The following is a 16453-nucleotide window of genomic DNA, read 5'->3' as shown; positions in this document are numbered from 1 at the left end:
TATAATGTCCTTATTTGTCTGTTTTAACTGCTGTTGCTTTAAGGTTTGTTTTGTCTGATATAAGAATAGCTACCCCTGCTAGTTTTTGGTATCCATTTGCATGAAATGCCTTTTTCCGCCCCTTTAAGTTAAGCGTGAGTCCTTATGTGTTAGGTGAGTCTCCTGAAGGCAGCAGATGGTTGGCGAGTTCTTATCTATTTTGCGGTTCTGTGTCTTTTAAGTGGAGCATTTAGGCCATTTATATTCATTGTTAGTATTGAAACGTGAGGTACCCTTGCATTCATTGTACTCTTTGTTGCCTGAGTACTTTGGTTTTTTTTGTTTTTGCTTTTTAACTTGTATTTTTGTTTTATAGGTCCTGTGTGATTTATGCTTTAAAGAGGTTCTACTTTGATGTGTTTCCAGGATTTACTTCAAGATTTAGAGCTCTTTTTAGCAGTTCTTGTGGTGGTGGCTTGCTAATGGCGAATTCTCTCAGTATTTGTTTGTCTGAAAAAGACTGTAATTTCCTTCATATATGATGCCTACATATATGATGCCTAGTTTCACTGGATACAGAATTCTTGGCTGCTAATTGTTTTGTTTGAGGAGGCTGAAGATAGGGCCCCAGTCCCTTCCACATTGTAGGGTTTCTGCTGAGAAATCTGCTGTTGATCTGATAGGATTTTCTTTATAGGTTACCTGGTGCTTTTGCTTCACAGCTCTTAAGATTCTTTCCTTCATCTTAACTTTTGATAATCGATGGCAATGTGCCTAGGTGATGATCCTTTTGCGATGAATTTCCCAGAGCTTCTTGTAGTTGGATGTCTAGGTCTCTAGCAAGGCTGGGGAAATTTTCCTTGATTATTCTCCTAAATATGTTTTCCAAGCTTCTTCCTCAGGAACACCGATTATTCTTCAGTTTGGTCATTTAACGTAATCCCAGACTTCTTGGAGGCTTTGTTCATATTTTCTTATTCTTTTTCTCTTTGTCTTTGTTGTATTGGGTTAATTCGAAGATCTTGTTTTTGAGCTCGGAATTTCTTTCTTCTACGTATTCAATTCTATTGTTGAGACTTTCCAGAGCATTTCACATTTCTAAAAGTGTGTCTGAAGTTTCCTGACGTTTTGACTGTTTTTTCTTTATGCTGGCTATTTCCTTGAATGTTTCTCCCTTCACTTCTTATGTTGTTCTTTTGGATTTGCTTGCATTGGGCTTTGCCTTTCTCTGGTGCCTCCCTGATTAGCTTAATAACTAACCTCCTGAATTCTTTTTCAGGTAAATCAGGGATTTATTCTTGGTCCACATCCGTTGCTGGTGAACTAGTGTGATTTTTTTGGGGGTGTTAAAGAGCCTTGTTTAGTCACATTATAACAGGGTTGTTTTTCTGGTTCCTTCTCATTTGAGTAGTCTCCGTCAGAGGGAAGGTCTAGGGCTGAAGGCTGTTGTTCAGATTCTTTTGTCCCATTAGGTGTTCCCTTGATGTGGTACTCTCCCCATTTTCCTATGGATGTGGCTTCCTATGAGCAGAACTGCTGTGATGTCTCTCCTGGGTTTTAGCTACCCAGTGAGTCCACCTGGCCTCGGGCTGGTACTGGGGGTTGTCTGCACAGAGTCCTGTCATGTGAACTGTCTATGGGTCTCTTAGCTGTGGATACCAGTGCCTGTTCTGGTGGAGGTGGCGGGGCAGGGGGTAACAATGGAGTCCTTGAGGGGTCTTAGCTTTGGTGGTTTAATGCTCTATTTTTGTGCCGGTTGGCCTCCTGCTGGGAGGTGGCGCTTTCCGGAGAGCATAAACTGTAGTAATATGGAGAGGAACTGGTGGTGGGCGGGGCCCTAGACCTGCCAAGAGTATATATGCCCTTTGCCTTCAGCTACCAGGGTGGATAGGGAAGGACCATCATGTAGGGGCAGGGCTAGGCCTGTCTGAGCTCAGAATCTCCTTAGGTGGGTCTTGCTGTAGCTGCTGTGGGGGATGGGGGTGAGATTCCTAATACCTCCTCCTCTTATAAAGAAACCAGTCACATTGCATTAGGGCCCACCCTAATGACCCTATTTTAACTAAATTACCTTTAAAAGCCCTATCGCTAAATATAGTCACCTTTTGAGGCACCAGGGTTAGGGCTTCAGCATAAGAATTTGGGGGAAGTGGGAGGCATACTTCAGTCCATAATTCTATATATCACTTATGACAAGTTTTAAATGACAAAGTGAATGTTGAAGTAAATTTTTATGAATTATCAATGGTTATTATAAACTTTTATAACATTCTAAAGAACTTCAGCTGTAAATTATATGGGAGAGAATGTAGAGGATTGTAGATGGATTAGCACTAATTTTTTTTTCCCTGAGAAACTCAAACTCTATGACCTATTGCACAATTGAGTCTATTTGTATATAATAAATAGTATTTTTCATAGGTATTAATAAAATATCAGTATCAAGTCAAATATTTAAAAGAGTTATTAACTGAAGAGGGATTAGAATTAAAGGCGTTAGAATTAAGATTAGTGGGCAAAAGATACAAAAACTTTGCTCCCTGAAATTCATAACTGTCTATAGATGGAATAGCAGACCTGAAGATTGGCTAGTTCTTTGTGACTGAAGTTCTGAATTTTTTGTGCTATCATAGAGTAAATTTATGTATTGTTGAGTGTGGTTCTGGAAGGTGATGATTTTTCAACTTGATTCTCTAACTATACTGTGTGGGGTTTTTGGCTTTAAAAAGGTTAAGAACTTCCCTTTATATAATGAAAACGCAACAAGTAAATATTATTTGTTAGTACTTTAAGATGTAGATTAATCATTTAAAAAGTCATTATGTTAAATATTCTGAGGACCATACTGTTACTTCTTTTCCTTCTCCCTCTAGTGGGCAGAAAATATTCTTAAAATATAGCATGGAATAGTTTATTGCTATTGGGTATATCATAATATACAGTCTCAGTCTCAGCTTTTTTGAAAACTAAAAATATTAACATTTCAGGATCATTAAAGCAAACACTTTACTCCTTTCTAGGCATAGTAGTGGATCTTTGAATGTTGAAGATGTCCTTACCAGCTTTGACAATACAGGAAATGTTTGTAAGTTATACATTCACTCTATAGAAATATATTTAGTGTTTTACAAAGTGAATTTATAGTTGATGTTTTCTTCTCACTAATATTTATTATAATCACTAAATGTATGCATATATGTATATATAATAGAAAGTTTTACTGTCTTTAGCTGCAAAATAAGCCTTGTATAAGGTACACCAACAAAATGGGATACTGCAGTTTCTACACTTTGCAGGTGTGTGTGTGTGGGGTGGAGGTGGGAGAGGGAGAGAGAGAATGTAGGTCAGAAAGAACACTGGACACTGAAGTACTGTCCCTTTTATTTTTGTTTCCATTTTGACCTCAGTTAATTCAGTAGTGGGGCTGTTTCTTCCTTCTTTGCTTTGTTTCGGGTGCTTTCTTTGCCATTCCCTGCTTCTTTACTTTCACTGTAGAATAAACCCAGAACATATTTTTCTTGATGCTACTATACATTAATACCAGAGTGTTTTTATTTGATGCAGTATTACAATATTATAGAATATATTGCCTTTTCATCCAAGCTTCTGATTAAGTGGTGATAGCTTTGTCCACTGAGAAAATCACTTAAATATTTCTTATAATTCTTGTAATTAAATTCATGTGATGAAAGAAATCAGCCAAGAATACCTTTATGTCACTGAGTTAAACAGCATACCATCATAGGAGCTATGGACTTTTTATGTTTTTTGTATAGGACATTTCTCTTAAGATAGTGAATTGTCAATGAAATATGAGCATTTTAAATGTAAAAATAGTACTCATACTCTTTTTCTCAAAGAAAATTTCAGAACTGTTAACTATTGTCTGAATTTAGGTAGTGTCTTTGGCTTAACAATGCAGCTCTATCAGATGAATAGATTTGCGTAGAATTATGTTCAGTAATACTCAGACAACACTTTTGTTCTTATGTCCACATTATGATAAGCTTTTGATTTTATAGAAAAATATTTGTGGTTCACTAAGGAATCTATAAATGTCCTTAAATTATCCTAAATACCTAAAATAATGTAGATTTCTTTTTTATGGATAGTGACAGATGTGCCTTTTAGTTTCTTTCTTTCTTTTTTTTTTTTTTTTTAAATTTTCCAAACACCAACTTGAACCCGAATACCTTTTAGTTTCTCCATGTTGGCATTTAGTGAATTCTTTCCCACTTAGGCATATCTCATATTTTTATTAGGTCTAGGCAAGGACTGGGCAAAGCATACCAACGATGGTTGAGGATACATACTCTTTTAGTTCTGGGGTAATGTTAAATATCATTAAGTCAGGCTTACACATTTGTAATTTCAGAAAATGATTCTAGAATGTTAAATGTGGAATTTTTGATTCAGTAATGTAAAAGTCAAGTATTGTTCCCAGTTGACTCAGTATGAAATAGGGCCACTAGCTGGCAGCATTATGTAAAATAAAAATAATTTCCTCAGGCATCAATTATTATTTTAGGCATGAATAACTGTCTTATCCTTCTCTAACATTTTTTCCCATCAACTTGTTCCATACCCCATGTTGTTGTTGCATGAACAGACGGAAAGATTGCATATTCAGGGTGTTTTTTCACTGTTGTCTGTTGTTTGGTAGAAAGGTTTAAGACTTTGGAATGATACTCACCTGCGTTTGACTTCTGGCTCTGAAATTCATCTTGAGCAATTTGTATCATCTCTATGAACCTCAACTGTTTTCATCTGTTAGGACTGGCTATGTTATAAAGAAAGTACATACATACCGCATGGCTCAGAGTTGATATTCAATAAATGGAAGTTATTAATTATTACTGGCGATGAGTACCTATATAACCTCTCTTGTTTTTTTCCTAATAAAGAAGATAATATTATTAGGATTATTCTGTCTTATACTATTTTAATTGAACTAACAGGGCAGAAAAATTAGATAAAATTAGCAAAATAGCTGTTTATTAAAATGCCTCGTTATAAATATTGTCTTAAAAACCTGAATATATTGCTAAGTGATAGAAGTGGTGACAAAAATAAGACCTCTTAAAATATGTTGTTTTGTGTACCTTTTATGTTTACTCTTTTTATTTTAACAGAAAAATCTATATAGATGTTTCATTTAATGATGAATTGGTAAAGTCCTGTTCCAATAAAGTAAATATTGATTATGACTTTTATATAATCTTGGACGTAAAGTAACCATGGACTGAAAAAGTGATTTTTCACTTGATGCCTCAAAAATTTAATTTTATTATGCCAATAGTGATATTGAGTTTGTGACTAGAAAACCCAGCAGAGGGCGCCACAATCATAATTCTTTGTCATGGCCCAATATAATTAGGATAAATAGCTCAAATAATAACCCTAAGCTTGTACCATGTAGACATATAAAGATATGTCTAAACATTTCTATTTGATTCATTTATAATATATTTAATATATACAGTAATTCAGAAATACAAAAAATTAGATTTTTCCTGGCTGATACTTTAGTTTAATTTTTTAAAATACCAGTTTAATTTTTCTACTTCTAGCTTTAAATAAAGAAGTACTTTTGATAGAGAGCGAAAGTTCCATACAAGAGCATCAGTTCATAAATCACCACCATGGTAGTACGTTAAAGGACAATTAGAATAAGGAAAAAAGTTTCTAATAGATGAGAGAACCAGTAGATGGAATTATCTATTTTAGGAATTTGTTTCTAGGTTAATAGTGCTTCCTAGTAATAGAAAAAACAACTTAATTAAAACATTTTCTAGTCACAAAAACCTGATATGTGTAGATACAGTAAAAAAAGGTATGGTCATGGTTTAGTAGAACCATTAATTTCAATTTTAAGTTCATTTTGAATATCAGGGAATGATTGTATTCATTGCAAATTTTCAGAGATGAAAGGATCAGTCTTACCTTCTGAATTGGTTTATGCTCTAAGTGAAAAGACATGGAAAAATCTCTTTAATTTTGGAAAATAAATGAAACCTCTAGATAACTTATTTCCTATTAGAAAAGATAATTTTTTTGTATTTACTTTTTTTGTTTAGAAGTTTTGTGATTTTAAATGTATGAACTACAAAGTGTTTTATATTTTTGAGGTAACTTTTCATTGCTTGAATTTCTTCGAATGTTGTGGGAAGAAATTAAGAGGAATCTCGTACAGAATGAATCACATCTGCGTATTGATTTATTGCTGTGTGATATATGACCCAACCTTCTTTTTATATATTTATATTTACTATGGTGGAAAACAAACCATTTTGAAAGTGCTTACCTTTAACTAGGAATAGGTATGTATATTTCATTATTTGGTTTCTACTGCTTGAGAACCTACTTTCTTTTGAGATATCAAAGCTTCTTGGTCAGGAGGTTGTGTCTACTATTGATTCATTGTGCCTAGAAAGACATGCTGGCAAGCTACCTAGGGAAAAGTATAGGATGACATCTTTCACCTCAGATGAGGTACTGGCTGCTTCTGTGTTTTCTTTGATGTGTTGCTCAGATACCTTGGGTAACGAGGGGGTGCTCTATAAGCATTGTAGCAGATTTCTTGCTTCTGCTTTTTCTGTGGGCAGGGACGCATTTCTAGCTTGTCCTCTGACCTCTGGTCAAAGAAGCTGCACCATGCTGTCTCTTCCAAAATCATTTTCCTTTTCTCCAAAGTCATTTCTTTCCACTACTGAAAGGAATTTTTAAAAATGTAATTCTCAGTGCTTACTTGATGCAAATTTGGATATCATAGTATCTAATATAACTATTTGTTGTTTATAGCGTCTCATCTTATGCTTGGGTCTGTAATTCATTGGAACATTTTTAGCACATCATCCTTTGTTGAGTAGTATGAACAGAAGTGTTAGTACTTCGTATAATTTATTATAAACTATGTACAATATAATGTATATAATCCTTTAAAGGATAGGAGGTCAGCAGTTATATCATTTCAATAATATCATTGTGAAGCAGGATTCCTGGCAAATGTTGCAGCTTAAGTCTGGGGGATGTATTGGTAAAACTTCTCTACTATTCTTTGAAAAAAATTTTTTTTTTCTTGGTTGAGCTCCATGACAGGACCCTGTGGTAGTTGGTGTCGCATTATCTCCTGGAGGAATTTGTAGACCCTCTGCCATATATACTCATACATGTGACAATGGTGATTTTTTTTTTTCCCCAGTGAATTCTAAGACTGACCAGGGTTTTTTTTTTTTTTTTTTTTTAAATGGAGTTTCACTCTTGTCCCCCAGGCTGGAGTGCAATGACGCAATCTTGGCTCACTGCAACCTCTGCCTCCCAGGTTCAAGTGATTCTCCTGCCTCAGCCTCCCGAGTAGCTGGGATCACAGGCGTCTGCCCCCATGTCCAGCTAATTTTTGTCTTTTTAGTGGAGACGGAGTTTCACCATGTTGGCCAGGCTGGTCTCCAACTGCTGACCTCAGGTGATTTACCTGCCACAGCCTCCCAAAGTGCTGGGATTATAGGCAAGAGCCACTGTGCCTGACCTGACCAGGATTTTTAATGCACACAGCTATAGACTTTGCTTCCTAGTGGTCTGATAGCAGGATCTGTTCTGTTTGTCTGTTTGTGATGTATCTAAAACTGATCTCTTTTGGGGTGGTAATCAGTTATTATTGAAAGAAAGACTCTTTAAAATAAAAGTCAGGTGTGGTGGTATGTTCCTGTAGTCCCAGCTACTCAGAAGGCTAAGGCTGGATGATTGCTTAGAGCCCAAGAATTTGAGGCAAGCCTGGGCAATATAGCAAGACTTTTCCTGTAAAAAAAACCCAAGCTTCAAGAATGTCAGCTTGGATTTTAGAATGCTATTCTTATTCAAATAAAGATGTCTATATATGTAATGCATATGTATGTATATATGTATATTTAGCTATATAATGCATATATGTAGCATATGTGTATACATATGCATATATACATGTGTGTAGTATATGTGTATACATGTACATATGCAGATATATAATGCATCTATGTAGTATATGTGTATACATATGCATTATATATCTATATATACATATATGCATTGTATATCTATATTTATATACAGATGTATACATATACACAGTACAGTAGTTTGATTAAAAAATGAAAAAGTTGGGCTTTTGTGGGTCATTGCTCTGTTTTTAATTTAGAGTGGTTATGGAAGGTACATGGATATGAAGTTCAGGTTTTAGCTCTGCTGGTTATTAGCTGTGTAATTGTAGACAAGTCTTTGTACAAGTCTTAACTCCTTATGTAAAATGGAATAGGAAACAATAAGTACTTTATAGTGAGGTGAACATAATATTAGATAATGTGAAAGTACAAAGTAAACTGTAAATAGTGTTTGTATTTTTTATGGTTAGTAATATCATCTGCCTCATTCTTGAATTTTTTCAGTACCTTTGTTCTTCAAAATAATACAAGATAGAAGATATTTTTGGTATGTGACATTCTGTTTTAATATCGTACATTATTTTGTTATGTGAAAACAGTGTAAAGCTACACAATTAAAATAGTGTGGCATTATTGCAGAAATACACATATAAATCAATGTTTTAGAATAAAGGGCTCACAAAGACCTAAATATATGTGACTTAACATATGATGAAGATACAACTTTAGTAAGAGAGGAAAGGATGGATTCTTCAATAAATAGTATTGGGACTATGGCCTAGGAATTTAGGAAACTAGTAAAGCTGACTCCCTCCTATATACTATATGCCAAAATAAATTTAATATGGGTTAAGTATTTAATTAAAAATCATAACACTCAGATATTTCAGATGAATAATTTTAATATATTGAAATCAAGAAGGTCCTTCTAAGTGTGAGTCAAACACCATGAATTTAAAGATTAATAGATTGACTAAGATTTAAAGACCCTTTATTCAAAAAGCATCAAAAAAATTGAAATACAAATTACACACTGGCAATTATTATTTATGACATATATTCAGATGAAGATGTATTTATTTTATAAAGAGCTCTCACAAATCCATGATAAAAAGACAATCTGAAAACCTGTAAGATAGAGAAAAACATAGCCAAAAATTTAAGAAGAGGTATTTCACAAGAGAAATAGCAATGTTCTATATGTACGTCAAATGGTTATTTTACTAGGAATTGAGGGAATGAATTTTAAAAGTGAGATAATTTTTGCTTATCAGGTTGGCAAAGGTGAAAGAAGTTAAGCAGTAATCAGTAAATTGTAGGGAACTGGGTATTCTCCTACACTATTGGTGGAGGGGCGGAGGTAAATTAATTCTACTTTTCCAGAGGCAGTCTGATTGTATCTTTCATAATTTTAAATATTCATATCTTTCAACTAATGATTACTTTTCTTAAAAAAAAAAAAAAAAAAAAATGGGAACTGTGGCTCACACCTATAATCCCAGCACATTGGGAAGCCAAGGTGGGTGGATCACTTGAGGCCGGGAGTTCGAGACCAGCCTGGCCAACATAGTGAAAACCCTGTCTCTCCTAAAAATGCAAAATGTAGCCAGGCTTGGTGGCAGGCATTTGTAATTCCAGCTACTCAGGAGGCTGAGGCAGGAGAATTGCTTGAACCCAGGAGGCGGAGGTTGCAGTGAGCTGAGATCATGCCACTGCACTCCAGCTTGGGCAACAGAGTGAGACAACGTGTCAAAAAACAAACAAACAAAAAAACCATGGCGAAACCCCGTCTCTACTAAAAATTACAAAAATTAGCTGGCGTGGTGGCAGGCGCCTGTAATCCCAGCTACTGGGAAGGCTGAGGCAGGGAGAATTGCTTGAACTCGGGAGGGATTGGCATGTATTCCTTTTATAACTGGAAAAAATAATGATATTTTCATTTGAAAAACTACTCTTTAACTTCCAAACTGAGTATTTTTTTTTTTTTTTTTTTTTTTTTACCGAAAGCTATGATAAAATCTCAAATTGCTTAGGACAGCATTGTGAAAAAAAGGAGCAATTCATTTTAGCAGTGAAAAAGTATACAATATTGGCTGGGCATGGTGGCTTACACCTGTAATCCCAGCACTTTGGGAGGCCAAGGTGGGCAGATCACAAGGTCAGGAGATCGAGACCATCCTGGCCAACATGGTGAAACCCTGTCTCCGCTAAAAATACAAAAATTAGCTGGATGTGGTGGCGTGCGGCTGTAGTCTCAGCTACTCAGGAGGCTGAGGCAGTAGAATCGCTTGAACCCTGGAGGCGAAGGTTGCAGTGAGCCGAGATTGCGCCACTGCCCTTCAGCCCGGGCGACAAAAAAAAAAAAGAAAAAGTATACAATATTTTGTTTTAAAATAATACTTTTCTTGAAGGAGCTCACAGCATGTTAGATGTTAATGTATTAGTCCCCCATTACACATATGAGATAAGGAATCAGAGATCAAATCATTTTAACCCTTTTTTAGGTTGGGAAAGTACAAAGAGGTTAAAGTCGGTCAGTGGCAGAATATTGAGCTTTGGGCATAGAAAATTTATAAGTTGTGTTACAAAATAAATATTTAAGGTCATCAATGCATTATGTGGTTAGAACGCATGGGTAATAATCAGCAGCCCTGAGATTATAGGGGACCTGAAAGCCAGTGGAGCGCTGGTGGTGTGCAGCACGGCACTGGATTCTTAGTCCCTCTTTAGCATCGTAATGTACATGTAGTCTTTGATTCTTAGTCTGTGTTAGAATTTTTGGAGGTTGGCTTCGGTTGCTAGATGGTAGTTTCCCTAGCCATGTGTCTCCAACTTCTTAGCTCCACAGTTGTCAGGACAGTTTTTTCTTTTGGCTCAAAATTGGTTAAGCATGCCCCTGATTCATAAACAGAGCCCTACACATTTGTTATCAATTACCAGAGAAGGAAAAAGAAGTCTCTTTTTAATGTATTTTAAAAATTTCTATTTGAAATAAGAAACCACAGATTGGAATGATTCTTTGACAGTAAAACTTGGTGCTATCATGGGAACCAACTGAAATAAACCCTATAATCCTTTGTAGATTCATATGCCTTAATCAGTGCAATAATATAGAGAGTTAGCTCATGTCTTTGTCATAAACCTGCTAGTTTCTCCCTCCTTTAAATATCTAAAGGGATGTTTCTAATTTAGGTACTTCCAAGTTTTAGCACAAGATATGCCAAGAAAGTCTTTTTATTTTTCCCCTGAGCAAATACTGAATAGTTTTCCTTTGTCTGCCTTTTAAATATCTACCATTACTTTTGCATCCTTTACAGTATTTGTCAGGAACTTTGTAAGTACTGTCCCATTTAATAATCTTAACGACTTTACAAGGGGTGAGGAAACTGATATCCAGAACAAGGTAATTTGCTTAATGATTTAGTAGGTGGTGGCACAGGAATTTAACTATTCTACTTTATTTCTTAAAGGCTACATTTCTCCAAAATGGCGAGAAATGAATTTTAAAAGTTTGTGATGGGAATTGAAACTGAAAGTGGTAACTTGAAGGGCTAGAAAATAACTTTGGCAAATGGAATTCTGTGCAGCAGATTGTGTCTCAGAGGAGACTGATTAAAGGTCAAGAAAAATGGGCTCTCCAGGGTTTCTGCAAGGTAGTTGACAATCTAATGGAGTGGGGATTTGAGGAGTGTGGATGAGGGAGAAAGAATGCGTTTTCTTTTAATAGTCTTAAACCAAATGTGGGCTTTGTTTTACTTCAGTTTCTTTCTTTTTTCTTGTTCTTTTCTTTCTTTTTTTTTTTTTTGAGAAGTGCTGATTTTTGTAACGGTAATACAATAGTAATAACAAGTTATGTTTTAACATAGCCCCTTCTCTAAGGTACTTCTCAAGCTTATGGCTATATATTTTAAAAGTGCTTACATAAACATAAATCACGCAAAGAGCTCAACTAAAAGGATGTTCTTGATTTTAACAAAGTTGTTTGGATTGTGGATAGCCTTTCCACAGAGAATTGTTATATTTGACATTTATATGAACTGCGTATATTGCACTACTCTTGTTAATGCTTGATAAGAACAAAATATTTGATGACTGAATGAATTTAGTGTTTGTGTGTATATTCTCCATGTTAAAAAATTTTTCCCTTCTCTGAACTTTTACTCTGCACTCAGCCCTGAGTCTGAATATTTTCATTATATTCTGGGAGGTAGGAACAGTTTGCAGGAAGGAATAAGGAAAAGTTTCCAATAATTCTGTGTGTATGAGATTGAAAAGCTGCATGTTTTATGTAATTATAGATACGCCACATGCTCACAATCTGCTTGTCCTAGTGTGCTGGATCAGGTGTAGTCTTTGCTGCAGATGGTAAATTCATGTTTGTCTTAAGCCTTTGCCCTTCCAGGGTGTTGAAGATCAGACTTCTGTATCACTTAATGTCTGATTGATTTTCTACAAAAAAATATTGTCTTTAATTGTGTGGTAGTCAAACACAGACAAATAATATTTTGGTTAATCCTGGACTTTGTTTTTATTTTAATACTTGGTGACTTAATCAGAATTTAGTGGGGATTGACTGGACTGCCATTAGATACAAGTAAGAAGTGATATGTGTGGGATGAAAACCGCAAGTTCTCCTCTGCTTGTGCCTATCCTCTGAATTTCTTTAAAAGAGGAATTAGTGTAACAAGAAATTTGTTGGGGGAGGGGGCATTGATTCTTATTGCCCTCTTTGATCTTTCTCTTATTTCCCACAGATTTGTTACCATTTCCCTTTTTTCCCTCTCTCACCTACTGCCATCTCACATTGCTGCTGGTTCTACACCTCTTAAATACAAAATAATCAAGAAAAAAAGAAGCTAAGAAAAAATTCTAACTCTTGTATCCATCATAAGAAAACTCTTGTCTTCCATTTTACCCCCTTTCCTTCTGATTTTTGTCATGATAGAACTGAGGAAGACAGCTGTCAAGGTAGGATTTTTCTTGCAGGAGATGAGCCTGGGGTAGGTAGACTGGAGGAAGAAGAGACAAACAGACCAGGTTCTTTTAGTTAGGGTGACTGTACAGCCTTGTTTGCCTCCGATGGTCGCAGTTGTTCTTATCATAATTATTAACAATGCTTACTTTCACTCCCAAAAGTGCTCTGATTTGGATGATAAATTATATGTGTATGTTTAGAAGACAAGGAAAGAGAAAGATTGGAAGCTTAATTATTTATAGTCATTTATAACTCTTTATCCCAGCATAGTACCTTTCACAAAGCCTGACCCAAGTGGTATTCAGTAAGTATGCATTGATTCATTTGAATCCCAAATCATACCCAAACAAATCCGTTGATTCTACACAAGTGTATTTATATTTGATATATTAATATATTCTATATAACGGAGAGGTAAATCTAAGTTTCGATTTTAGAGGACATATACCACAAGCCCTATAAACTAATAGAAACTGAGTTCAGAACACATACATTTTTTATTTAGGTAATACAGTAATTTTTTAAAAATTACGACCAGCATTTAAAAATCAGAAATATTCACATAAAAACATCGATTTTTCAGTTTCTTTTAGAGAAAAAAAAGTGATCTAGTGGCCGGAATCTGAGCTCACATGGTAATCATTATATGGAATGAGCAGGGTCTTTATTTTGCCTTGGCACTCACCACTCTACCCATGGACATTCAGATTTGCAATCCCTGATGCATGTTGTATATTTGCAAGCATTTAAGATGTTAAACTTTGTATATTTAGTTATCTACTTAAGATGAGCCAATTCTCATTAGTCATGTTGTTTATCAAAGCTATTTAAATGAAATACTTAAAAATTCTTTTGGTTCACGCCTGTAATCCCAGCACTTTGGGAGGCCGAGGTGGGCGGATCACGAGGTCAGGAGATCAAGACCATCCTGGCTAACACAGTGAAACCCCGTCTCTACTAAAAATACGAAAAATTAGCCGGGCTAGGTGGCGGGTGCCTGTAGTCACAGCTACTCGGGAGGCTGAGACAGAAGAATGGCGTGAACCCCGGGGGGCGGAGCCTGCAGTGAGCCGAGATCGCACCACTGCACTCCAACCTGGGCAACAGCAAGACTCTGTCTCAAAAAAAAAAAAAAAAAAAATTATTTTGGTGATAAGCCTTTTTTTAAAAATTCAACAGGTTAATCATTAATCTTTGGGAAATATTTTTTTCCCATACCGTCCATGAATGGCAACAGCTATTAACAAATATTTATATTATTTTATTTAATAAAAAATAAGTTAACATTATTTCAAATATTTTTCAACAGCCAGCATCTTCAAGAAAGCGTATTTTTGAAACATACTCATTTGAGTTAAAATTGTGAAATGCATTTAAAAATTGAAATTGAAAGTAGAACTACTGGAGAAGTTTTAAATATTTGTGAGTACATGTATGTGGGTATGTGCATGTATACTTATGTGTATATATATATATATGTATGTATGTACATAAAATATATAGTTAACTTGATCTTCATTTGGTTCTTGTTTATTTATAGAGCAATCTCAACAAGTGTTTATTAAGTTCCTATTATGTGCTGTCCTGCATTTTCAATTCTCAAATGATTTATCAACTTTGAAGTACAAAGGAGTAAAACATTCTTTCTACACATGTTGAAGAAACTATTGCATGTTAAATTTGAATAAATATCTCAGTATCTGATGCATCCAGGTACTTAGTTGATTTCTGTGAACTATATCTGACTTCTCACCAGCAAACATGTTTTAAAAATAATACAAAGACTGGGCGCAGTGGCTCATGCCTGTAATCTCAGCACTTTGGGAGGCCGAGGCGGGTGGATCACCTGAGGTCAGGAGTTTGAGACCAGCCTGGCCAACATGGTGAAATTCCATCTCTACTAAAAATAAAAAAATTAGCCAGGCGTGGTGGCAGACGCCTGTAGTCTCAGCTACTCAAGAGGCTGAGGCAGGAGAATCTATTGAACCCGGGAGGCGGAGGTTGCAGTGAGCTGAGATTTTGTCACTGCACTCCAGACTGGGTGACAGAGAGAGACTCTGTCTCAAAAAAAAAAATAAAAAATAAAAATTTAAAATAGCTACATTGCTTCACCAATGAAGAATTTACCCTAACAATTTTTAGAATTTTGGCAAAAAAATGGCTTGACTAACTACATTAAATATGAATTTAATGGTATGAACATATTGTCTCAGGACATGATTTTATTTGTACATTTTTAAGGTTTAATATATTTTCAGTTAAAATTATCTATATGTAGATCAATTTCTTGCTCTTGGAGTCTTTTCTGAAGCCTTCTGACCTCTACCAGTTTGACCTCTACACCTGCAACAAACATCTTGACATCTTCTTTCACCATCATCTTGAGGATTCATTTCATTTCTTTTGTTTTGTATCTTGTTCTAAATTCCATGGCTTCCTTTTTGTTTACTCTGTTGTTTTGGAGGATTATAAACTCCAATAGCTTCCTGAGAAAGTAAGAGGAAGTAATTTTTTGAGAACTTGTGATACTTTGGTTGGATATAAAATGATAGAATTTAAAACAATTTCCCCTTCAAAGTTTTACAGTAATGTGTCATAGCTTCTAGAGTTGCATTTGAGTAGTCCAATGCTATTCTAACTTATCATTTTTATGAAACTTGTTAATTCTCTGTTGATTGAATCTTCTGTTATTCCCATTATTCCAATATTTTATGATAAAATATCTTTATGTGGCTGTGTTTTCAAACATTGTGTTGGACATTTCTTGGGCACTTTCAGTTTAGAAAGTCATATTTTTCAGTCTGGAAAATTTTTTTGAATTACTCTTTTAATGACTTTCTTCCCTCTGTTTTCTCTGTTTCTTTCAGAAACTTCCATTTTTTGAATGTTGTACATCCTGGACAGTTCTCTAATTATCTTTTCATCTTTTGTTTTGCTTTTTTTTTTTTTTACTTTTTCTTTACTGTCTTTTAACCTTTCTGTTGAGTTTTTTATGTCTATTTTTATGCTTTTTAATGTCCAAAAGTTCTTTTTCTCTTTTCTTAGATTTTTCCCCCATAGCATTGTTTTCATATTTCTTAATTGCCTTTCTTGCTTTTTTTGAAGATATTACTGAAAGTTTTTTTTTTCTGTCTTTATAGTCTTTGTTTCCTTTAAATCACTTTTTCTGTTTCTTTTCTTTGGTCTCTGTCTATTACAGTAGAGGCTTTCATTACATTTCTGATGATCCTTAAGAGTTGTGTACTACAAAACTGATTGGAAGGGACACTGATATTACAGTTTCCTCTGTGGGATGATCTGGTTGAGTTGTTTCTTAGGGAACCCTGGATGTCCATATGGTGTTTCCCTTGAGCTGGCCAGTTTATCAGAGAAAACACTTTTGAGTTTGCTGCTTTGGGCAGTATGTATACCTTAGCAGCTAGCATTTTGGAAGATGGGTAAGAAGAAGAGTCCTCAGTTACTCAACCCCCCGATTCAGTTACTCTACCCCCAATTAAAAAGTATTTTACCTTCCCTACCACCACCCTCCTTGAGCTGCACGAATGCCCTCCAGTCTGGAGAGACTAGACCTGAAGACATCTGACAG

The 16453-nt window shown here is 35.2% G+C and overlaps 1 protein-coding gene across 2 annotated transcripts in view; it reads left to right on the top strand.

Annotated features, from left to right (window-relative positions):
- The window catches only part of CAMKMT (calmodulin-lysine N-methyltransferase), a 445018-nt gene that overhangs the window by 25240 nt on the left and 403325 nt on the right, over positions 1-16453 (top strand). For both annotated transcript variants that reach the window (XM_030800134.1, XM_003262802.4), the window contains exon 3: positions 3000-3064. In XM_030800134.1, the coding sequence (XP_030655994.1) occupies positions 3000-3064 (65 nt within the window). The remainder of the gene's footprint in view (positions 1-2999; positions 3065-16453) is intronic.

Source organism: Nomascus leucogenys, chromosome 19, assembly GCF_006542625.1.
Source record: "Nomascus leucogenys isolate Asia chromosome 19, Asia_NLE_v1, whole genome shotgun sequence".
Classification (NCBI taxonomy): Eukaryota; Metazoa; Chordata; class Mammalia; order Primates; family Hylobatidae; genus Nomascus; species Nomascus leucogenys.
The sequence above is the reverse complement of the archived record's forward strand: the minus strand, read 5'-3'. Positions and strand labels throughout refer to the sequence as shown.